At 46.9% G+C, this 24,716-nt stretch overlaps 1 protein-coding gene across 1 annotated transcript in view; it reads left to right on the forward strand.

Annotated features, from left to right (window-relative positions):
- Window positions 1–408: 408 nt before the first annotated feature.
- Window positions 409–24,716, forward strand: part of STX12 (syntaxin 12) — a 29,699-nt gene continuing 5,391 nt past the window's right edge. Inside the window, exons 1-5 of the mRNA XM_065421722.1 lie at window positions 409–529; window positions 6,423–6,492; window positions 17,989–18,088; window positions 23,064–23,201; window positions 24,252–24,295. Coding sequence (XP_065277794.1) covers window positions 409–529; window positions 6,423–6,492; window positions 17,989–18,088; window positions 23,064–23,201; window positions 24,252–24,295 — 473 coding nt within the window. The remainder of the gene's footprint in view (window positions 530–6,422; window positions 6,493–17,988; window positions 18,089–23,063; window positions 23,202–24,251; window positions 24,296–24,716) is intronic.

Consider the following 24,716-nt stretch of genomic DNA (forward strand, 5'->3'; position numbering starts at 1 on the left):
TAGCCACTGGCCAGTGCTGTTCCGCTGCCCAGCCCCCGAGGCCCCTGCAGCCCAGCGCCGCTCTAGGATGCCCAGGCGAGGCAGGGCCCGGACCGTCACCGCGCAGGCTCTGGCGGGGCGCCCAGTGCCTGGCTGGCCAGCTCCGGGCTGGGCCCCTGTGAGCGGCGCGGCCCTTGGGCTCCCGGCAGGACAAGTCTCGGGACCCACAGACCCCGTGTCCCCGTAACCATGGCGCCCAAGTACCCTCCCGCCCACCGCTGAGACGAGGCAGTGAGTGCGCATGCGCCGGCCTGTCCCTTGTGCCGGGTGCCAGGGCGCACGCGCAGTTGGTGAGGCGGTGCTCTGCCCAGTTCAGCTGAGCTCCCGGCTGCCCTGACCCGGACCGCTTTGCCCCAGCCTGGCTTCGCCATGTCCTACGGCCCGTTGGACGCGTGCCGGCCCGGGGGGCCCCAGGGGCAGCCTCCGCCCCGGGACTTCAGCGGCATCATCCAGACCTGCAGCGCTAACGTGCAGCGCATCGCTCAGTACAGTGAGTGCGGCGCGGCGCGGCCCGGCCCGGCCCTTCCTCGCTCTCGCCTCCCGGCCGCCCCTCCACCTCCGCGACTCCTAGCCTCCTCCTGCCGCCGGCCTGCCCGCGTCCCTCTCAGCCTGAGCCCTGCCCCTGCCCCGGCTCCTTCCCTCCTGCCGGCCCAGGGCCTGGCCCGCCCCGCCCCGCGCTGACAGCTCTGCCCCCCTCGCCTCCCCAGGGCCCCGGGCTTTGACCAGCCCCTTCCGAGCCACACGAAACCCTGCTGCTGACATTCCTGCCCCTGCTGTGCCTGACACGCCCCTTCCCTGCCTCCCCCATGGCTGTGGCATCACCTTCGAGTTCTGCCCCCCCCCCCCGTCAGTAACTGTTCTCACAGCTTTCACCCCGCTGCTGCTTCATACTGCACCCAAACCGTTGGCCTCTCTAGCTCCCTTGAATTTCTTCTCCATCCTTTTCTGTAGTCTGTCTTTGCACTGCAGTTTCTCTTCACCTCTTTCCCAGTATAGAAAATAATGAATGATGGCAAGCTACTCATTGAAATTCCAAAGTAGATAACTAATTGGAATCACGTATTTCTTACTAGGCAGTTGGTTGTCTGCAGGAGAGGTTCTACTGATCTCTTGGAAGAGTTATATGGAATTTCTAAAATCTAAAAACGTCAGCAGGTATCTAAGTGACCTGAAGTAACTGAACACAGCCGGGGAAGGAGGTCAATCAACCACAGCAGCTCCCTTGTAATTGGCCATGTTCATCAACCTGCTTTGCCAGACGCACCCATCCATGTTGCTGCAACAGCTAGTCATCCCTTGACAGTATGGTGGCCCTCTGGCTTAACACGAGCAGGGGTCAGCAACCTTTCAGAAGTGGTGTGCCAAGTCTTCCATTTATTCACTCTGATTTAAGGTTTCGCATGCCAGTAATACATTTTAACATTTTTAGAAGGTCTCTTTCTAAGTCTATAATATATAACTAAACTAGTGTTGTATGTAAAGTAAATAAGGGTTTTTTAAATGAAGCTTCTTACGCATTTTAAATTAAATTAAAATGCAGAACCCCCCAGAGCGGTGGCCAGGACCCGGGCAGTGTGAGTGCCGCCGAAAATCAGCTCGCGTGCCGCCTTCAGCACGCGTGCTATAGGTTGCCTACCCCTGAGCTAGTCCATTCCTTACTTTCCAAGGGACTTGTTTTCCTGGAAGTTCTCTTCATCAGCCCCTGACTTCCCTCCATTGCGATGTCTGCTTCTCTTCCTCCCATGAGACAGTGAAGGCTTCATATCTATAAGACAAAAATAGTGTGGTTTTTCATGTTCTCTTGCCCACCCATTCACCTGTCTGTCTCTTCTCTTGTGTTGCGTTGCTTTAATTCTTTTCATGACCAGTTGGGTGAAACAGAACAGAATTCTCCTGCTGCTATGCCCCTTATTAGATCATTACACCTGACTAGTGCCAACACAGAGCAGCACATGAGGTGTGGGACTAGCACAAGAGTTTCTCAAAATAGTCAAGGAATATGTGTTTTATCAAAGGCCTTAATAAAATAAAGGGGCACCATCAACTTGAGTTTATCTATTGATACAAATGCCTAATATTACTGTAACAGACTGAGAAGTTACTTTTCCATTTTGGTTACTTTAGACAAAAGGTGCTTTCAGTAGTAAATTTCATTGTAATCAATTTCCCCCATTTATGTGGGTTTTAAACAGAAGATACTACATTCATCACCTTTCTTGGCTTCGATCATCTGTGCATAGAGTACTATCTGAAAGCTTTCTGTCACTTTTAAGACTATTTTGAGCTTTACTTCTAAGGACAACCCAGGGAATTACAGACCAGTCGGCTTAACTTCTGTACCAAGAAAGATAATGGAGCAAATAATTAAGAAATCAATTTGCAAACACCTAGAAGAAAATAAGGTGATGAATAACAGTCAGCATGGATTTGTCAAGAACAAATTGTGTCAAACCAACCTGATAGTTTTCTTTGACTGGGTAACAAGCTTGTGGATAGGGGGAGAAGCGGTACATGTGGTATATCTTGACTTTATTAAAGCTTTTGATACTGTTTCGCATGACCTTCTCATAAACAAACTAGGGAAATACAACCTAGATGGAGCTACTATAAGGTGGGTGCATAACTGGTTGGAAAATCGTTCCCAGAGAATAGTTATCAGTGGTTCACAGTCATGCTGGAAGGGCATAACGAGTGGGGTCCCGCAGGGATCGGTTCTGGGTCCGGTTCTGTTCAATATCTTCATCAGTGATTTAGATAATGGCATAGAGGGTACACTTATAAAGTTTGCGGACAATACCAAGCTGGGAGGGGTTGCAAGTGTTTTGGAGGATAGGATTAAAATTCAAAATGATCTGGACAAACTGGAGAAATGGTCTGAAGTAAATAGGATGAAATTCAATAAGGACAAATGCCAAGTATTCCACTTAGGAAGGAACAATCAGTTGCACACATACAAAATGGGAAATGACTGCCTAGGAAGGAGTACTGCGGAAAGGGATCTGGGGGTCATAGTGGATCACAAGCTAAATGAGAGTTAACAGTGTAATGCTGTTGCAAAAAAAGCAAACATTCTGGGATGTATTAGCAGGAATATTGTAAGCAAGATACGAGAAATAATTCTTCCCCTGTACTCCACACTGATTAGGCCTCAACTGGAGTATTGTGTGCAGTTCTGGGTGCCACATTTCAGGAAAGATGTTGAAAAATTGGAGAAAGTCCAGTGAAGAGCAACAAAAATTATTAAAGGTCTAGAAAACATGACCTATGAGGGAAGATTGGAAAAAATTGGGTTTGTTTAGTCTGGAGAAGAGAAGACTGAGAAGGGACATAACAGTTTTCAAGTACATAAAAGGTTTTTACAAAGTGGAGGGAGAAAAATTGTTCTTCTTAACCTCTGAGGATAGGACAGGAAGCAATGGGCTTAAATTGCAGCAAGGGTGGTTTAGGTTGGACATTAGGAAAAACTTTCTAACTGTCAGAGTGGTTATGCACTGGAATAAATTGTCTAGGGAGGTTGTGGAATCTCCATCATTGGGGATTTTTAAGAGCAGGTTGGACAAACACCTGTCAGGGATGGTCTAGATAATACTTAGTCCTGCCTTGAGTGCAGGGGACTGGACTAGATGACCTCTCAAGGTCCCTTCCAGTTCTATGATTCTTTGATTCTCTAGAAGATGTTAGACTTCTGACCCATTACAAGAGTTGTTCTGGCATGAAATCTGTGATACTTGGCTCCTTCGGGTAGGGGAATTTAGTGCATGGGGAGTTCACTACACAACTGTGTACTGTGAGAACTAATAGAACTTCCAGAAAATCAACATGCTACCCAGGCAAGGTTCTGAGTTCCAGCATTTAATTATTCCATAAAGCCACATTGTACTATATGTGCTGTTAGGCATTACATTAAAAGACATTGTTAAATGCAAATCAGTATAGTTTAAATACACTCCAGTATGGCTCATGAGCAAATCCAACATAAGTGACTTGATCCAAGACACAATCTAAATGAAGAAGTCACACCAACTAAACTAAATTTATTTACAGTTTTAGTTAAATAGTGCAACTTCTTTGTGTAGACTGGACCTAATGTTCTTCTGGTATGATGGAATTGATTCACTTGTCACTCCCCATTCTGACTCTCAATGTTCTCAAAAGATAAAACAGTGGCATTCTAATCCCACTGTAACAAGATTGTAACTGAAATAGTCAACAAGAAGAACTAGACTTGAAGAATCGTGTTCTGCCCACTTAAATGCAGATTGTTCATGTACATCTTCTAAGATTCTTCCTCCTTCCCAATGCGACACTAGTTTTCAAAGATGACCTGCAACTACAATATATTCTAAAAGCTCAAGTAGAACGCTCCAGTAACTGGAGTACCAGAAATGCAAAGATACCTTCATACTCCTCCAAAGTCGGTAGCTGCTGTCTCCTGCTTCCACTGATGAAGAGCATGTATTGTTGGTAACATCACAGGCAAAAAACTGTGCTGGGGAACTCTGCATGGAACAGATCACTTTACTGACTAAATCTCCAATTCAAACTCTTCTTTAGGCCAGCTTTATAAAGGCAATATCTGTCCTGTAAGTTCATTCAGATTTTTACACTGCTTGCTAAGAAATCATGAACAACTCCTGTTGTTCAGCTCCAGAACTGGCGTTCTGGGGGCTGGAGCTGGGTGTAGTAGGTAAGGGTAGCTACTTGAGGTTCTCCACAGTGCTTAGAGGTATACCATGAACTTAAACTACTCCGTTTATATAAAAAAAAAAAAAAAAAAAAGGGCTAAAGTAGTCTTGTGCACCTGCCTCTGAGTCCCTCACAGCGTCAGCAACTTCACAACCATGTTTTTGTATTTGTAACCGTTTCTCTTCCCTCTTGCTGTCTTTCACGAACACACACAGGAAAAATTGACTATAATGAAACTGACTATTGAAAGTACTTTTTGTCTAAAGCAGCGGTTCTCAAACTATGGAGCAGGCTTCCCAGGAGGCGTGGGAATGTGTCAAGGGAGGCGCGAACTGTGTGCTTTTTTGAGTTCTGGCTGTCAGCCCTGGTGGCTGGGCCTCGTGCAGAAGGGTCGTGCACACCTGGGAGGCGGGGATAAAGGGGACAGCTGGAGCCCTGCCACCTGGGCTCAGGCTCTCCTTCCCTCCCCACAATCCCTCACCTGGACATGATGAGCTCTCAGCCCTGGGATGGCAGCAGCAGCGCAGAAGTAAGGGTGGCAATGGGGCACCAAGTCTGGTGTGAAAAGTGATATTGACAAATATCACTTTTCCAACCTAACTTCTGTGCTCTGTGTTCAGAGCTGGGTGCCTTGTCAGCAGCTGCTGCTCTCCGGTCTGCCTTCAGAGCTGGGGGTAGTATATGTACTTGGGGGGGAGGGGTACGGAAACTACAACAGAGGCAAAGAAGGAGGGCCCGATCAAATAAGTTTGAAAACCACTGGTCTAAACTAAACAAATTGGAGAAATAACTTTCCTCTCTCTTATAGCAATACTAGATGTTTGTATCAACAGGTAAACTCATAAATGTGACTTTCTAAATTGGTGGTGCACCTCTATTTTATTAAACCCTTTAGTAAAACTCTAGTCCCTTGTAAGCACTCTACAAATCAATGACCAGACTACTTCAAACACCCTCACTTGGTCTAACATAAAAAGCATTTAGGGTAAGGTATGTTTTGACAATTGGTCTGTAACTTTTGCCTGCTTAGAAATTTAGCCTGGAAGTTATTTTCAATAAAGAGTGTTCTCAATGTGCAAAAGTGAAGCATTTGGCCACTTCTACCAGCTCCTGCTGAATTCCAGTGCCACCTGAGATGAAATGGGATTGAACTTTAACAGCAGCAATAACAACTCCAGCCCCTCTCAACTATCTTCTCTCTTCCCTAAAAGGACAGTTATTGCCATCTGACACCTCAAAGAGACTCAATCTGGGGGGGCTAAAACCCTCTCCAGCTAAAGGGAAACGGAAACAGGATGTTGTTAAAATGGAGGCCTTATTTAATATTTTACTTTTCAAATGCTTTCACTGATTTTCCTTCTTTTCTTTATCTTTAATAAAAGGTTAAAATGTTTTTAATAGTATTAGCTATGGTACTAAGCAGACCTTGTTTAACACTATTTAATGTTGGACAATGACTGGGTTATGTTAACATCTTCGGCCCATTTATTTCATCTAGATTGAGACAACAGGTACAGGTACATCTTAAAGTGGTGGGCAAGCCTTACTTCAACAAAACTTTGATAGCAACATTTCTGTGGGAGAGATGGTAATGCAGCTAGAAGGGGAACTTCAAGAAAAATAAGCAAGGAGTCTGTGTTGTTTTAAAATGGTCTTGCCTTGCAAATCACCAAGCCATTGTAAACTCTTTTCCTCAGCTTCTCAGATAAAGAATTTGATGAGCCAGCTTGGAACCAAACAGGACTCCAGCAAATTGCAGGAAAACCTGTAAGTATTACCTGAACAAACACGTAAGTGTGCATGTATATGATGGAAATAGACTGGGTCTCTTCTGGTTAGTGAGCAGTATCCTGAGCAAAACTCTGCAGGGTGGGAGGGTGGCAGTAGAGGGGGAGTATGTGTGGTGTGGCAGGGCATAAACATGACTCTAGTTCTCTCAAAAAGGCTAAGTTGGTGGATGAAGGGAATTTGGTAGTTGTACTGGAGTCAAAAGCCATTAATATCTGCTTGCTATGGACACTGTCATGTGGATCAAAAACTGGTTGAAGGGTCATAAACAAGGGGGATTAACAGCCATGTATCAAGCTGTGTTCAGGCTTCTGCAGGTTAGAGCAGGATCTGTGATGTAGCTGATACTATTTTAAGCTTCACTTATGATTTAGAAGAGAGAGTAAATGTCACACTAACAAAATTCTTGGATCCTAAATTAGGAGAAATAATGAGAAGATAATATTCTGAAGGGGGAGAAAAACCTGTAATGCCAAAAGACTAGGCAAGAGAATGATCAGCAGCAATAAGTTATGGCAATCAAAATGCCTAATGTAACTTTAAACACTGTAGAGAAGACTACACCACTGGATGACAAACCGCAGGGAGTTCAGATAGAACCACCAACATTCTCAAAGGGTCTGGAAGGTCCGACCTAAGGCAATTACACATAGATTGTCTAAGGCCTGGTCTACACTACACAAAACACATTGCAAAGCTAGTTTTGTCGGCAAAACTCTCCTGTTTTGCGACAAAATAAAACCACCTCGACAAGAGGCATAACGCTTTTTGCAGCAAATTTAAAATGACAAAGTGTCAGTGTAGCTGCAGCTGTTCATTCTGTCGCCATAACTGGCCTCCCCGAGTATCCCACAATACCCACCGTGATCGCTCTGCTCATTGTTAGGAACTTGGCTGCCCTGGATTCCAGCTACAAAGGCATACGCCCTTCCCCTTTCAAAGCTCCGGGAAGTTCTGACAGCTGAATGTGCTGCTCCATTCTGGTAGCAAAGAGCAAATCGTTAATGTGGAATCCTGCTCTCCCCTGCACTGGGAACACAGCGGCAGGCAGACTGCTGCTGCAGGGGATGGGAGGGAGACTGCTGTGCTGTGCAGAGCTGGGGATGGAGGCTGATGTTGGAGACATCTCCCTTTCCCTGCCTCAGGACTGGATGCTTCCGGTTGCTGTCTGAATTTAGAGACAGCATGCTGACACACTCACTCTTCCCCCAACACGCACTCTGTCTCTCTCACATACACACTCCTCCCCCACTCTCATATACTCCCCCAAAACAGTCTGTCTCTGTCTCTACACACACACGCCCCACACATGCCCTCCCCTTCTCCCCTCCCCACCCCCCATTTCAGTTGAAAAGCAGCTGGCAATCTAGTAGGATGCCCATGGAACAATGGGATTAAGAAATCTGCATCATGTGACGCTGTGCCTGCCCTATGAGGCATTGAAAACCCTTCCCAAAGCACCCTGCGGCCAGTTGCACAGTGGGATAGCTACCCGCAGTGCACTGCTCTCTGTGTCGATGCAAGAGCTGCTAGTATGCCTGTGCTCTGCCAACGCAAGGAGCATAGTGTGGACATGCAACAGTGGTTTAATTAAAGCGGCATAACTTTTGTCGACAAAACTCTGTAGTGTAGACATGTCCTAAGCAATGACTACAGTTGTACACAAGCATACAAATAATTGAAGGGTGTAAGCAGCAGAGTGGTAGAGAAATAACTTAGGAGTAATAAGAGAAAATTATTAAAAGGAAAAATCAAATGAAAACCTTCCCAACTGTGAGGTCTCCTGATGATGGAATGATCTCCCAAAGGAAATGGAAGAAGCTCAGTTTCTCTGGACATTAAAATTAGAGTTGATCAAATCTAGAAAATGTGCAGTGAAGAATCTTGCATTGACACCCAGAGGTGAGCTAAATGGCCATAGAATCTCATGTTACAGATTCTTTGAAAAGAAATATCCAATTTATTTGCATTGGGTTTACTCCAGTGCAAAGAAATCTCTTGGGTAAGGCTTGTTGGCAACCTTTCGTCTACGAGAGACTCTGGGAATTGCAGCCTATGATGTAGATGGTTTGCAATGTCTCATATGACTGAATTGGACAATCCGAGATTTGCATGATTTTTGGCAGTTATTGCAAATGTATGTATCTGGGTTGGGAGCTGCTTGCTTCCTCCTCTGAGCTCTTTTCTCTTCAAGCTGTAGGAACCAGCTTCTGCATGGACTTTGATACCCTGATGAAGACAATGGCGCCACTTGTTACGATCACTTGCCAAGATTTCCCATTGGTCAGGATCAATTCCAAATTCCTTCATATCTCGCTTGCATGTGTCTTTATAGCGAAACTTGGGACGTCCTGTTGTTCTTGTTCCCTCCGATAGCTCCCTGTATAGCATGTCCTTGGGTATGCATCCGTCTTCCAAGCTACTCAGAGGGCCTAGCCAGCGCAGACATCTTTGCTTGAGCAGGGCTGTCACACTTGGTAAATTTGCCTTTTGAAGAACCTCTGCATTGGTGACTTTATCCTGCCATTTGGTGTTGAGTATACGGTGTAAACAACGTAGTTGGAAACTATTTAACCTTTTCTCCTGATGAGCATAAGTTATCCATGTTTCCCCACCATACATGAGAGTGCTGAGGATGCAAGCTTGGTACACTAGCATTTTGGTCTTGATGGTCATTTTTGAGTTGTTCCAGGCTCTTTTAGTCAGTCTGCTAAAGGTGGTGGCAGCCTTTGCAATGCGAACATTTAGCTCTTCATCCAGTGAGAGGTTGGTGGTCACTGTAGAACCTAAATAGCTGAACTTTTGGACGATTACTAGCTGGTTTGCATGTAGGATAATTGAAGGATCTTGTGGAACCCACCTATTCTAATACAACCATTTTCTTGATGCTAATAGTGAGAGCAAATGCCTGACAGGCACTTCAAATGTAGTCCATGAGTTCTTGTAGTAGATCTTTATTGTGAGCTATGAGGGCAGCATCATCAGCGAATAGAAGTTCCCTGATTAGCACCTTTTTGACTTTGGTGTTTGACTTAAGTTGGGATAGGTTGAAGAGTTTCCCATCTGATCTTGTGTGGAGATGCACTCCATCTTTCATGTTCTTAAACGCACAGTTCAAGAGTACCGGGAAGAAGATTCAAAAGAGTGTAGAGGCAAGAACATATCCTTGCTTTACTCCACTTTTCATCTCAGAGCTGTCCGAAGTGGACCTGTCAAACTGGACAGTTGCTCTCATGTTGTTGTGGAATGAATGTATGACTTAACAGGGTTGGTGGGCATCCTGTCTTTTCTAGTATTGCAAATAGACCTGCTCTGCTGACTGTCGAATGCTTTGGTTAGGTCCACAAAAGTGATGTACAATGGTCAGTTTTGCTTTTTGCACTTTTCTTGGCGTTGACAAAGAGAAAATATCATGTCTATAGTTTTACCCACGAAAGCTTATGCCCAAATAAATCTGTTAGTCTTTAAGGTGCCACCAGACTCCTTGTTGTTTTTGTAGATACAGACTAACACGGCTACCCCCTGATACTTGTCTATAGTTGATCTTCCAGCCCTGAATCCACACTATGATTAAGGGTAGACACAATTCGCCAGTTGTTGTAAGTGCACTAAGATGACTTTTGCAAAAGCTTTTCCTGCTGCGCTTAGTAGCAAGATACCCCTGTAGTTGTTGCAATTGCCCTTTTCGCCTTTATTTTTATACAAAGTGATGATGTTTGCATCGCGCAACTCTTGTGGTACTTCACCCTCTTTCCAGCATTTAAGTAGCAGCTGATGAAGATATGGTAATAGGCTGTCTTTCCCACACTTGAGGATTTCCGCTGGGATGCCATATTTTCCAGGAGCCTTGCCACTTGCCCACTTCTACAGTGGGCTCCACATTTAGTTCTGGCATGACCTGTAGAGTTGGCATTTGGTCTAGTGATTCGCTAGTGATGTTTCTTTCTTGTGCATATAGCTCTGAATAGTGTTCAACCCGACAAGACAACTGCTTGCTTTTATCTATAATGATTTCACTGCTGTGTGATTTGAGAGGGGCAACCTTGTTGACAGTGGGACCTAGAGCTTTCTTCAGGCCGTCATACGTGACTGTGAGGTTTCCTGTGTCTGAGGCTGTCTGTCTCTTCACAGACCTTGATCCAGTAATGATTTGTACAATGTCTGCTTGCACGCTGTACCTCGGTTTTTGCATGTCAAAGTCTCACTTTGGTACTTTGTTGATTTCTTGTTGTGTTCCAGATAGAGGCTGTGTTCTTAATGTTGATGAGAGGTAATAGTTCTGCTTCATTTTCTTCAAACCAGACCTTTTTTGATGGTCTCTGTCCCCCAAATGTAGCTAAAGCTGTTTCATAGAATCATAGAACTGGAAGGGCTGAGAGGTCATCTAGTCCAATCCCCTGCACTCAAGACAGGACTAAGTATTATCTACACTATCCCTGACAGGTGTTTGTCCAACCTGGTCTTAAAAATCCCCAATGATGGAGATTCCACAACCTCCCTAGGCAATTTATTCCAGTGCTTAACCACTCTGACAGTTAGAAAGATTTTCCTAATGTCCAACCTAAACTGCCCTTGCTGCAACTTAAGCCCATTGCTTCTTGTCCTATCCTCAGGGATTAAGAAGAACAATTTTTCTCCCTCCTCCTTGTAACAACCTTTTATATACTTCATGGATTATTGTTCTTAAATCTTCCCAAAATTCCTCTGCCTTCTCCGGTAATGACTTCCCATGCATTTTTTTTTTTTAAGGGGGGAGGAATAGCTCAGTGGTTTGAGCATTGGCTTGCTAAACCCAGGGTTGTGAGTTCAATCCTTGAGAGGGCCACTTAGGGATCTGGGGCATAAATCTGTCTGGGGATTGGTCTTGCTTTGAGCAGGGGGTTGGACTAGATGATCTCCTGAGGTCCCTTCCAACCCAGATATTCTATGATTCACGCAAAGTTCAAAAGTCTTCACAAACTCCTGGCATTTCCTGTGGTTTTCAGTGTTAATAGCATTGATTTGGGGCTTGCTCCTAGGTTTTGCTCTATGTTGTTTCTCGGCTGTAATCTTCACTTTGCTAATAATCAAGGAGTGGTCAGTGTCACAATCAGCGCTGTGGAACGTGCGAGTGTTCTGCACTAAGGGTAGGTCTTTCCTCCTGACAATAACAAGGTCTAATTGGTGCCTGTGGCCTGATCGTGGATGTCGCCATGACACTTTGTGGCACTCTTTTCCTGTAAAATATGAATTGGAAATGCACATTTGTTTTGGGCGCAGAATTCAAGACGTCGTTGGCCATTCTCATTCATCTTGCCAATGCCAAAATGTCCTAGGCAATCTGGCCATGAGTTGTTGTCTGCACCAACTCTTGCATTAAAGTCAGCAAGGAGGAAAAGTTGCTCAGTTGATGGTATTCTTTTGATGACTTGATGCAAAGAGTCGTAAAATGTATCCTTCTCCTTGGGGTTAGATTTGAGTGTTGGTGCATAGGCACTAATGATGGTCACAGAGCCGATGGTCATCTGAAGTTTAAGTGAGATGATACGCTCTGACTTCCCAATGGATGTTTCTAGGAGCTTTACCTACTTGTTTCTCACAGCGAAACCAACACCGTGCAGACGATTTTCTTCACTGCTTTTACCTTGCCAAAATAAGGTATAATGGGTCTCTTGACAGAACCATTATCTGCAAGTCTTGTTTCCTGAAATGCTGCAATGTCAACATTGAGTGTGTACAGCTCACGGTCTATCAAAGCTGACTTCTGTATGCTGTTTGTGTATTGTAGGTCATCATTGGTCAATCCCGGACAAGTGGTCCTGACATTCCAGTTTCCAAGTTGGAAAGTTCTTGGTTTCTTATTTTTGTCAGGTGCAAGGTTTCAATCTGGATTTCAACTTTTGGTTTAGCCCCACGCACCCCAGGAGGCGGACAGACCATGGCGGGTCAGCACTTGACTGTCCGGGGTCTGCCGGCTTTGTGGCGGGCAGTGGCTGACCAATAGAACACAGTGATTCCTCCTACCATTGAAGGTGACCTGTGGCGCCCTCCTCTACGCCAGTCAAGTGAGAGCTTATAACCCATAACTGCCACCTTCCATGTTGCGTCCAAATCTAAATGAAGGCTCCCTGGCTGCCTGCCTGGAAGGCTTTAGTCAGTTTCAGTTTCTACCTGTAGGCAAAGAGTCTTCTGGGTGGCCAGCCAGCAAACCAAAAGCTTCTGGTTTGGCTCTCCCCGAACAGAATTTTCTGGAAATCCCTTCCCATGAAAAATCTGATGGTTTTGACTTTCTCTTTTGGGGATGAAAAATTTGTCAGATGAAATCTGTTACAGGATGGGATTTCCATTTCCAGTGACAAGGTTCCTACTTATAAAAGGGAGCCCCCTCTCTTCCTGTAGTCTCTGTTTTGTCATTCCGAGCTGCTCAGTACAAATCTGAGGGCTGCTATGTTTAATAGACACCTGGGTGGCTATCGAACATGTTTATAACATTCCATATGAAGTGCAGAACATTCTAAACTTTTTCAGAATGTAAGCAGGACACAGCTGCTAATGCTTGAGTGCTTCAACTAGATCTTAGTTGATTTGATCTGGATTTAATGGCTGGATTAAATAACTAATCATTGGTGGCAGTCTAATGAATCTAGTTTCCAGTTAGTGTAGTTCTGTTATAGAAAAACCCTCAGCTTTCACTTGAAGGGATTATTGGTACTTAACAAATAGTGCATTCTAGGGTGACACTTCCAAGTGTATTGGTAGAAAAATGCAGGGAAATCAGAGTCAACACAACCATCAAATTAACTTCTCAAGCATCACTATAGTTTACCTGCTGTGGGCTAGAATATGCAATGAGGCAACACAAACTCTACTAAACCTGACTGCTTAGTCCTGTACATCCATTGGGCTATATGGTTGATAGCTTTCTTCTTGGTGTCTTATGGGCACGCAATGAACTTATTGCCTAGTGCTTATTTTTGTATCCCTTTCCTTCCTTTTCCCATCTTATGCTCTGACCCACCACTATGTTCTGTGTGCATGTGGCAGGAGAGTGAAACTCGTAGGAAGCTTAATCTATGCAGTGATAGCACTCTTGGTTAGTTAATTAGTTAATTCCTTCCAAATCCTCCTTCCTAGGGCAGAAAACACTACAAATTACAACAAGGTGTCTGGAAACTTTGTAACAGGAATTTAATGTAGATCATATGCTTGGCATACTAATGATATGTAGAGTTTCCAGTGGTGAATTGTCTGGGTATGCTAAAGCAGAACTGTGTTTGTGCAACTAAGGACTTTTCATAGGTTATGGTTGGCTGTCTATTATAGAAGATCATGACTTCTTATAGCAAAGCATTCTGGGACCATCCTAACTTGCTGGGACAATAGTATTCATAGGCGCACCCAGTGTAACCACTAACTGAAGAGCCAATTTTCTTTTCTCTCTCTTCCCCTCCCCCCCCCCCCCCCCCCCCCAATTGCCATGGCTTATGTGTGTCACGTTACGATGGGCATGGCAATCATTGTTCATGGTCACCAAAATGAAAGCAAAACCACTAAGCAAAAATTGGGACCCAGTCAGCATTTAAAGAATTACACTTCTGTCTAAAAATGTTTTCCTTAGATGACTAGTGGAAAGATTTGAATAAGCAGCTGTTCTGTGCACTTGATATTCTCATTCTTGCTGTTTTATGATGTGTGCCATTTCCCCAGCTTTTTTGTGTCCCTTACTGCAGGGGTTCTCAACCTTTTTCTTTCTGAGACCCCCTCCCAAAATGCTATAAAAATTCCACGGCCCACTTGCGCCACAATAATGGGGTTTCTGTGTATAAAAGCCAGGGCTGGCATTAAGGGCAGGGGCGGCTCTAGGCACCAGCAAAGCAAGCACGTGCTTGGGGCAGCCCATTTGCAGGGGCGGCAGGGGTCCAGCATGGGAGCTGAGAACCAACAGGGGGCCCTGGGAGCTGTAGTTCCTTGGTTAGCTCCCTGCCTATAGAGCCAGCCCTGGAGCAGGGAAAGAACTACATTTCCCAGCATTCCCTTGGCCACTACCAACAGGAAAGAGGGGGAGGGAGTGAGGAAGCTGAGACCTCATGCTGCAGCCTGCTATGAATGGAGAGCTGCACTGTGAGTAGGGATACCATATTTTAACTTTCAAAAAATAGAACACTTCATGGGGAGGGAGGGTAGCCCCACCCTGCTACCATCCACTCCCTCCGACTACCCCCCACAGAAACCCCAACCCATCCAACCCCCCCTGCTCCCTGTCCCCTGATCACCCCCTCCCGGGACCCCTGCCCCTAACTGCCCCCCAGGATCCCACCCCCTATCTAAGCCCCACTGGTCCTTGTCCCCTGATTGCCCCCTCCCGGGACCCCACCCCCTATCTAAGCCTCCCTTCTCCTTGTCCCCAACTGCCCCCTCCTGAGACCCCCCCAACTTCCCCCCTAGAACCCCACCCCCTACCTGTCCCCTGACAAACCCCTGGGACTCCCATGCCTATCCAACTGCTGCCTGTCCCCTGACTGCCCCCCCTGAACCCCTGACCCATCTAACCCCCGACCGATCTAACCCCCCCTTCTCCCTGTCCCTGACTGCCCCCCCTGAACCTCCGCCCCATCCAACCCCCCCTGCTCCCTGTCTCTTGACTGCCCCCATGGAACCCCCTACCCCTTCTCCAACCCCCCAGCCCCCTTACCGTGCCACTCAGACCAGCGTGTCTGGCTTCACGCAGCGCCAGACACGCTGCTGCATACATGCTGCCGTGCTCCCCTGCGGAGCCACAGGCCCCCCCCTCCCCCCCCCCCCAGCACCTGCCTTCCAGATTTGAACACCTCAAAATTCAGGAGTGCTCAAGCTCAGTTTGGGCGGCTGTTACTTCATTTCTCCCAAATCAAATATACTGATCCACTGTAACTTGCTGTAGAAAAAGTAGGATAAAATTGAGCAAGAAATGCTTCCCAGTGGTTATTAGGACTGGAATTGCTATTTTCAACAGCCATTGCTTTTTTTTTGTTTGTTTGTTTAAAAGGAAGACAGTGATATTGCATTGCCAAATTCCCCATAGAAAGAAAGAGTGGAACAAAAGAATAATAAAGGCACCTGAACTTTTCCTCATTTATGTAGGACAGCCTTATAATATGCATCCAGCTATCCTCCAATCTCACAAGCTGAAAATTGTTCCACTTTACTGCAGTTCTGTAACCGTATGGGAACCAATCCTGTCTGTGTTCTGTGCACATCTAAAATTCCTGCTGAGTGACCTGCCCTGGGAGCGAGTTACCAGTGACCCAGGGCTGCGGCAGAAGGAGGGTGCATGTGGGGGGGAGAGCCCAGGGCTGGGGCGGCAGGAGGTGTGTGTGTGGGGCAATGGTGGGGGGATAGGAAGGAGCCCAGGGCTGGGGCGGCAGGGGGGGTGCGGGTGCGGGGGGTGAGAGCCCAGGGCTGGGGCGGCAGGGGGGTGTGGGTCGGGGGGGGAGAGCCCAGGGCTGGGGCGGCAGGGGGGTGCAGCGAGGAGCCCAGGGCTGGGCCGGGGGGCAGCCAAAATTTTTTTTGCTTGGGACGGCAAAAAACCTAGAGCCGGCCCTGGTTAGGGGGTAGCAAGCAGGCCACTTGCCTGGGGGTCCTCATGCCATAGGAGCCCCCACAAAGCTACATTGCTCAGATTTCGGCTTCAGCCTCAGGTGGCAGGGCTCAGGGCCTGGGCTTCAACCCTATGCAGCAGGGCTTCGGCTTTCTGCCCTGGGCCCCAGTGAGGCTAATGCTGGCCCTGCTTGGTGGCCCCCCTAAAACCTGCTCCCAGCCCCCCAGGGGGCCTTGGACCCCTGGCTGAGAACCGCTGCCTTACAGCAATAAGGAGGAAAGAAACATCTTAGTGACCGCTGAACCACAAGGTTTGGTAGGGGGTCTAGAGCAGATGTAGAACCTGAAACGACCTTAAATACTATTTTTAATGTAGCTAGGTTGTGTCCCCTTTAAGTAACATGTCAACAAAATATGTGCAAACTGAAGCTACAAATGCACCCTAATGCAAAAGTTAGAAGTCAGTTCCTCCTGTCACCTTGAGCAAAGGAAGGTGCTGTCTGCTATGCAGTGTCTTAACGCCTGCAGCTCCTTACTGAGGAGACGGTCCTTGGGGCTCGTCAGGTAAAGACTATTCTAGTTATTTGATTCTGATACTAATAAGCTTCTGCAGACTCTTTAAGAATTCTCTTCCCTCTTGGCATGGGAACTCCTGGGGGGAGGGCGAGCTCAGTGGTTTGCGCATTGGCTGCTAAACCCAGGGCTGTGAGTTCAATCCTTGAGGGGGCCACTTAGGGATCTGGGGCAAAAACCTGTCTGGGGATTGGTCCTGCTTTGAGCAGGGGGTTGGACTAGATGACCTCCTGAGGTCCCTTCCAACCCTGACATTCTATGATTATTTAGTGCAGGGGTCGGCAACCTTTCAGAAGTGGGGTGCCGAGTCTTCATTTAGTCACTCTAATGTAAGGTTTCGCGTGCCGGTCATACATTTAACGTTTTTAGAAGGTCTCTTTCTCTAAGTCTATATTATATAAGTAAACTATTGTATGTAAAGTAAACAAGGTTTTCAAAATGTTTAAGAAGCGTCATTTAAAATTAAATTAAAATGCTGATCTTACGCCACCAGCCTGCTCAGCTCGCTGCCAGCCTGGGGTTCTGTTCACCTAGGCCGGCAGAGGGCTGATCAGGGCCTGCGGCCGGGACACCAGACCTTGGGGGGGGGGGGGGTGTTTCAGGGGTCAGGGCAGAGGGCTGGGGGAGGGGGTTCAGGGCAGAAGGCTGGGGTGTGTGTGGGGGGGTTCAGAGATCAGGGCAGAGGGCTGGGGGGGTGCAGGGCAGAAGGCTGGGGTGCTCAGCTCGTGGGGGTGCTCCCAGCCCCCTGCCCTGAGCGGCTCAAGGCAGGGGGCTGGAAGGGATATGCCCTGTTCCACCCCCTTCCCCCAGGCTCCGTCCCTACCTCTCTCTGCATCCCCTACAGAGCTGTGTGCACGCTGCCGCTCCTCCCCCTCCCCCTCGCCAAGGCCATCAGCTGATTGGCGCAGGGACGGAGAGGAGGAGGGGCAGGAAAGCACCACTGGGGGAAGAAGAGGGAGAGGGGGGAAGCTTGGCTGCCGCAGAACCAAGCTTCTGCCTCCTGCCCCCACAGGGGAGAGCGGTGGGCGGGAGGGCTGAGTGGGGCTGGGGGCCGGGACCGCGGCAGGGAGCTGCATGCCACTCAAAATCGGCTCGCGTGCCGTGTTTGGCACGTGTGCCGTGGGTTGCCGACCCCTGATTTAGTGCCATAAGTGCAGGTGGAACTTCCTGGGATAACCTGACAGTTGTAAACATAGAGCTGTAATCATTTGAATTGTCATAATGTGCCACTTAAATGTGCATGATTTTGGAACCCTTATGTGGTACGGTGACAAATGTTAATTGTTTGGAAACTATACTAATAAATTAGTTCAGAGGAAACTACATAAGCTTGTATTTTTATTTTAGACAACAGTTACAGCATTCTGCAAACCGGCTCGCCAAGGAGACAAACGAGTACCTAAAAGAGCTGGGATCTCTGCCACTTCCCTTATCTGCTTCTGAACAGGTTTGTGGGGTGAAGCTTTAGTGGAAAGGAAGAAAAATTATCCTAATATTTTCTTAAGAAAGAAACACAATAACTTGTGTCATTACAGGACAAGTATGAACTAGCAAATCTAGGTCATCTGATAGGGTGGCCTCTGTCTAAAGAGAGCAGAGAGCACCTGAAGAAGTGAGTTTTTTTACCCACGAAAGCTTATGCCCAAATATATCCGTTAGTCTTTAACGTGCCACCAGACTCCTCGTTGTTTTTGTGGCTACAGACTAACACGGCTACCCCCGATACAGAATTGTATAGGGATGCTTTAAAATGGTGAGTGAAGCCAGGGAGTTCTCAGTGCCCCATCTCACTTGTGTCTGTAGAACACAAAGTTTGACTTTCGGCATGCATGGATTTCTGTGCTGAGACTGTATCCCAAAAGACATTGGAACACAACCTGCATCTATGATCATTCTGTCACAGTGATGTGACAGGCTTCTTGGTGTAGTGTAAACTAGGAAGTCTTCTTGTAACGAAGAGGGTCTTTAATCCATTGGCATCCTGATCAGCAGCTGTCTCATGGGTTTACCATGGCTGAATGATCCTGGAACCTCCGAGTTCTAATTCTGGCTCTGCCATTGAGAGCTTGCCCACAATGGACATTACTGCACAGCAAGCCAGGGTCTGACTCTACAGCGCACCAGCTTGCTGCACACTTCTATCCCATGTGGACACTGTTGCAGTGCAATGGGAGTTCCACAGTGCACTCATAGGCCTGGTCTACACTAACCCCCAAATTCGAACTAAGGTACGCAACTTCAGCTACGTGAATAACGTAGCTGAAGTCGACATACCTTAGTTTGAACTTACCGCGATTCAGACGCGGTCCACACGCGGCAGGCAGGCTCCCCGTCGACTCCGCAGTACTCCTCTCGCCGAGCTGGAGTACCGCAGTCGACGGCGAGCGCTTCCGGGATCAATTTATCGCGTCCAGACCAGACGCGATAAATCGAACCCGGAAGTTCGATTGCCAGCTGTCGAACTACCGCGGTAGTGTAGACCTGGCCATAGTGTACCACCACTTCAAATAGCAGTATGTCAGAGGGCATCCATAGATTAAACCTGACAAGGGAAATTAGACCAAAGTATTACAGCCCACAGCTAGGTTCCCTGTAAGCTGCGCGGCCGTGCAACAGGCTATTTAGGGCCGCGCAGGTCCCCCAGCCCAGCCCCTCCAGAACTGCAGGGGAGAGGAGCCCCTCCCCCGGCCCTGGCCTGCTGGAACTGCCACGGCCAGGGAGAGGCACCCCTCCCCCCAAGCCCAGGTGCTACTGCGGGGAGAAAGAGCTGGGGGAGTCCTCTCTCCCCACCATAGCCCTGGGGCAGCCTGCACCCCAAACCCCTCATCCCGGGCCTCACCCCAGAGCCTGCACCCCCAGCCAGAGCCCTCACCCCCTACACCCCAACCCTCTACCCTAGCCCTGAGCCCCCTCCTGCACCCCAAACTCCTCATTCCCAGCTGACATAACCAGAGGAAACAGAAGGCCCGTTCCAGCTCCAGATTTCTCCAGCTTCTTACCAGAAACCTGCAGAGCTGCTTGGAGAAGGGGCTCGCTATTGCTATATAGTGGCTCTATCCTTCGCCCACTCACCCCTGGCATTATGGCAGCACTATAGCATTAAAATATAATTGGGCTGTGTATTCAGAACTGTTACTTAGTATCTTAAAAGGCATTTAGAAGCTATTTGCTGTAAGGGATAGCTGACTGTGGCGAAGAAGCTAAATTATAGGCAATGCAAAATTGTACCAAAATGCTGCATAGTGGAGCATTTGTTGGCCAACATCAAGTCTCTTTATAATTCTAATGTGCATTTGAATGCCCTTGCCTTTCCATGGGAAGGTAGTGGGAAACTCTAGTCATCTTATGAGGTTCCCTGCCCAAAGGCCTCGAGCACATGACTTACGAGGAGAGGCTGAGGGAACTGGGATTGTTTAGTTTGCAGAAGAGAAGAATGAGGGGGGAATTTGATAGCTGCTTTCAACTACCTGAAAGGGGGCTCCAAAGAGGATGGATCTAGACTGTTCTCAGTGGTACCAGATGACAGAACAAGGAGTAATGCTCTCAAGTTGCAATAGGGAAGGTTTAGGTTGGATATTAGGAAAAACTTTTTCACTAGGAGGGTGGTGAAGCACTGGAATGGGTTACCAAGGGAGGTGGTGGAATCTCCTTCCTTAGAGGTTTTTAAGGTCAGGCTTGACAAAGTCCTGGCTGGGATGATTTAGTTGGGGATTGGTCCTGCTTTGAGCAGGGGGTTGGACTAGATGACCTCCTGAGGTCCCTTCCAACCCTGATATTCTATGATTCTGTCTAACACACAACAAAAGGTAACACATCTCCATGGGAACTAAGGAGACAGGCCTGGCGTAAACAAAATATAAACCTTAAATAGATAAGTCCCAAGCTCTCTCCTGCTGAATTTTGTGATAAAGGATGCAGTTTTGAGCCTTGACTGAAAGGGTGATGCTCATGTGCTGAGGCATATCCATGGGAAGAGTGCTCGATGAAGGAAAATCTTGTCAGCCATCCTCTTCAAAATGCCATTACGGGATGATCTGCAGCAGCAGATGGGGGGCAGCAGATGTTGCCTCAACCTGATCCTAAATTTAAAGGCTTAAATACCAGTTGTAAGTAAGACTGAAATTCCATGCTCTGTATAGTCGTTCAACATGTGCAATTCAGTTTCCCTCTAGTGGACGAGAAGTCCTTGACAAGTTATGCTGCCATATGGATAGGGCCCTACCAAATTCACAGCCATGAAAAACACATCACAGCCCATGAAATCTGGTCTCCCACCATTAAATCTGGTCACTTGTGTGCTTTTACCTTATACTATACAGATTTCACGGGGGAGACCAATGTTTCTCAAATTGGGGGTCCTGACCCAAAAGGGAGTTGCAGGGGGATTGCAAGTTATTTTAGGGGGGCTGCAGTATTGCCTCCCTTATTTCTGCGCTTTCGGAGCTGGGTGGCTGGAGAGTGGCGGCTGTTGGCCGGGCACCCAGCTCTGAAGGCAGCACCCTGCCAGCAGCAGTGCAGAAGTAAGGGCGGCAATACCATACCATGACACCCTTACTTCTGCACTGCTGCCTTCAGAGCTGGGCAGCCAGAGAGCGGCGGCTGCTGACTGAGGGCCCAGCTCTGCAGGCAGCAGCGCAGAAGTAAGGGTGGCAATACCATACCGTGCTGTCCTTACCTCTGTGCTCTGTCTTCAGAGCTGGGCTCCTGGCCAGCAGCTGCCGCTCTCAAGCTGCCCGGCTCTGAAGGCTGCGCCATTGTAGCAGTAACGCAAACCCCCCCCCCCCCAACTTTGCAATCCCCTCCCCACAACTTCTTTATGGGTCAGGATCCTTAAAATAACAACACGGTGAAATTTCAGACTTAAATAGCTGAAATCATGAAATTTACTATTTTTAAAATCCTATCGCCGTGAAATTGACCAAAATGGACTGTCAATTTGGTAGGGCCCTACATATGGAGTAATAGTTGCAATATGTGAATGTCTCTTGCTGGAAGTGCCAATAATTACTTTTCAGCATCCCAGCCAAGAGTTCATGAAAGCCTGAATCAGTATGGCAAGATTCTTCCCAGAAGAAAGGACTGCAACTTTTAACTATCTGAACAGGCTTCATTGGATTATGCTACTGCATCAAATGCCTTCTCATAAAACTGTTTGAAAAATTATTCATATTTGCTTAATGGGAATGTTGAAATGTGGATAAGAACTGACTGAAGGATCATAAACTGGGTAATAAACAGTACTGTCTCAAGTTGTAGGAAACCTGTATAGTGGGTACCACACAAATCTGCCCTGATCTTAGTTAACATCCTTAATGATCTGGAAGAGGGGCGTGCATGGCACATTTAATTAAACTAGTACATGATACAAAAAAAGGGAAGAGTTCAACCCTAGTGAGGACAGAAATCAACCAAACTAAACAAATATGAGAAATATGGAAAAAGTAAAATGAGACTTGCCTTGGAGGGAAATATAGCTAATAAATCTGGAGAAAAACAAGCAGAAACAAAGAGAAGGAAAGCAGTAATCCCACGAGATTAAGGGATAATAGACCGCAAACTAAATGCAATCTTGTATTGTGGAAAATGCAGCACTCTAGGGGCTTGTCTACACTATGGATGCAACAGCAGCACAGCTATGGTGCTGAAGTGTGGACACTTCCTACAGCGACGGAAGGGTTTTCCATCACTGTATTAAATCCACCTCCCTGAACAGTGATCGCTAAATAAACGGAAGCATTCTTCCATCAACCTAGCCACGTCTGCAGCAGGGGTTAAGTCGGTGTAGCTATGGTGCTTAATGATGTGAAATTTTCACACTCCTGAATGATGTAGGAAGTAGCTATGCTGACCTAAATTTTAAGTGGACCAGGCCCAGGGCTGCATACAGAGGCAGTTTATGGAACAGGAAGGTCAGTCCCCATGTACAGCTCTGTTGTAATCATATAGGGAACACATTATTCCATATGAAAAGAAATATTGACAAAGTAGAGGGAACTTGAAGAAAGTCGCTGACCATCCTCCAGCTTTTGTAGGATTCACTTGCCAGGAAAAGATGGGGTTAAATTCTTCTAACGTGACTAAATGAGTTACTGAGGGATCTGCAGGAGACTTAGGCCTACAGGTATCTGAATCTTGTTAACCCGAGACTGGCTGATTATTTAGTGCAGTCCATGTGGTATGACTAGGAATAATGGGTTGCAATGTACTAGATTCTGGAAGTGTCTGCAGGAAAGTTTCCTCACTCTCTAAATGTAAAGCTAAACTAGAGAACCCCATGGTAGGGAATGATCTGGCATTGGCAGGGGCTGGACTGGGTAATCTGTCTGAACACTGGAGATAGGGGCCTCCTGAAGCTCCGTGCTTTGTGGATTGTCTCGTCAGTAGATATTTGAATAACTAGTTATCTTATTTCAATTCTTTAGCGCCAACAGAAATTGCAGAAGGAGCGTTTAATGAATGACTTCTCTGCGGCCTTAAATAACTTCCAGGCAGTGCAGAGAAGAGTGTCGGAGAAGGAGAAGGAGACTGTAGCCAGGGCACGGGCTGGCTCTCGTCTCTCGGTAAGTATTTTAAGAGGAGTTGTATAATGAGCTCAGCGAGCTCTGAAGTCTTTATTACAAAGGCACCTTTCACTCAAATATTTGGACTTCTGTGACAAACCAGGAACAAATGAAAATGTGCATGTTTGTATTTTGTGGGAGGTGGACACCGAACTATTGAGATTGATCAGCTCATATGTATGCATGGCTGAAGATTTCAGAACTGTCAGTCTGCACTGTCACTGAGCAGTGTCTGTGTACTAGCTCTTTGTATTCTGAAGCACAGAAGGCCAAAAGTCTCTCAGTGCCTTGCCTGCTCACAATAGTGGAGGAGGAGGAGGAAAGTCAGGCATGTGCAGGTATATGTGGAGAGGGGAACCAAAGCACCGCTGGTAGGCCCGCAATAAGACTGTCAACACTGGCCTATAGCTCTCTAAAAAGACCTCTTAAATTTTGTCCGTCCTTGAGCTGCCTCTTGGCAGACACTCTCTCCATCTCCCTTTTCCCCTTCCCTTGAGCCCCCTTTGTCCAACTGCTTCCTCAGTGCAATTTCCAATTTTCTTCCTATCCATGGTTGGCTAAATCCTGTTCTGGTGATATGGTCTCTGTCTCTTGTAAGTCCCTGTGATTACTAAGAAGCATTCCTAATAAAATGGACAACCAAAGCATTTTTTTCAATCCCTCTTGCCCACTTCCTCCCCTGCTTTGTCTAATCCCCTTGGAATATTGATTCGTAATTCTGTTCCCTTGCTGAAGTTTGTCATAATCCATGAGCTGATGGCTTTAGAAGTAAATGCACCAAAACACTTATTGTATGTGGATAAAGGAATTGACAAGCAATTACAAAGGACTTAAGCAGACTTTTTAGGGGGCCTCTTTCAGTGGCCTCTGACTTGCAGTGCCCCTGTAGCTTATGTCTAAAAACCAAAGTAACGCAAGCATCTTAAAGGTACTCACACTAGTAAGTTACAACTCTTCAGCTCCACATAGTAAGAGTCCTACCTTGCTGTGGTTGGCTGTGTCCATGATGCCTGCAGTTTGTGACAGTAATGAGCCATTCCTCTCTTCCAGACTGATGAGAGACTCAAAGAGGAGCAGCTGGTCTCGTTTGATAGGTAACAACTACCCATTGCATTCCCGGGGTGCATTTTATCACTTCAATCTCTGTGTAATTAACACGTTACTACAAGAAACTACATTAATGCAGCATTATCACTGAACTTGGTGCATAGAGTCCAGGAAACCCAATTCCTACACCATATAAAACATTTCCGTATGTAGTTAGTTTGTAAACCTTATTGTGGTGGTACACAACTTCCAAACATTAAACTATTTCAAAACTAGGCTACTTCACATGTTGGCTGTTGGCCCTCCCAGAGATAATTAGCATCTCTTAATGTATTTTGGCACTCTGAGGTCTTGAAACTTACTAGCTAGCGAAAACTGCTGGAGGGTTGTGCACTAACTCGGACATGGAATCTTGGTACAGCTTTCCAAAGTATTTACTCTTGAGTGGAGAAGCAGGAGGACACCTCT

The sequence above is a fragment of the Emys orbicularis genome, chromosome 23 (genome assembly GCF_028017835.1).
Source record: "Emys orbicularis isolate rEmyOrb1 chromosome 23, rEmyOrb1.hap1, whole genome shotgun sequence".
NCBI classification, from domain to species: Eukaryota; Metazoa; Chordata; order Testudines; family Emydidae; genus Emys; species Emys orbicularis.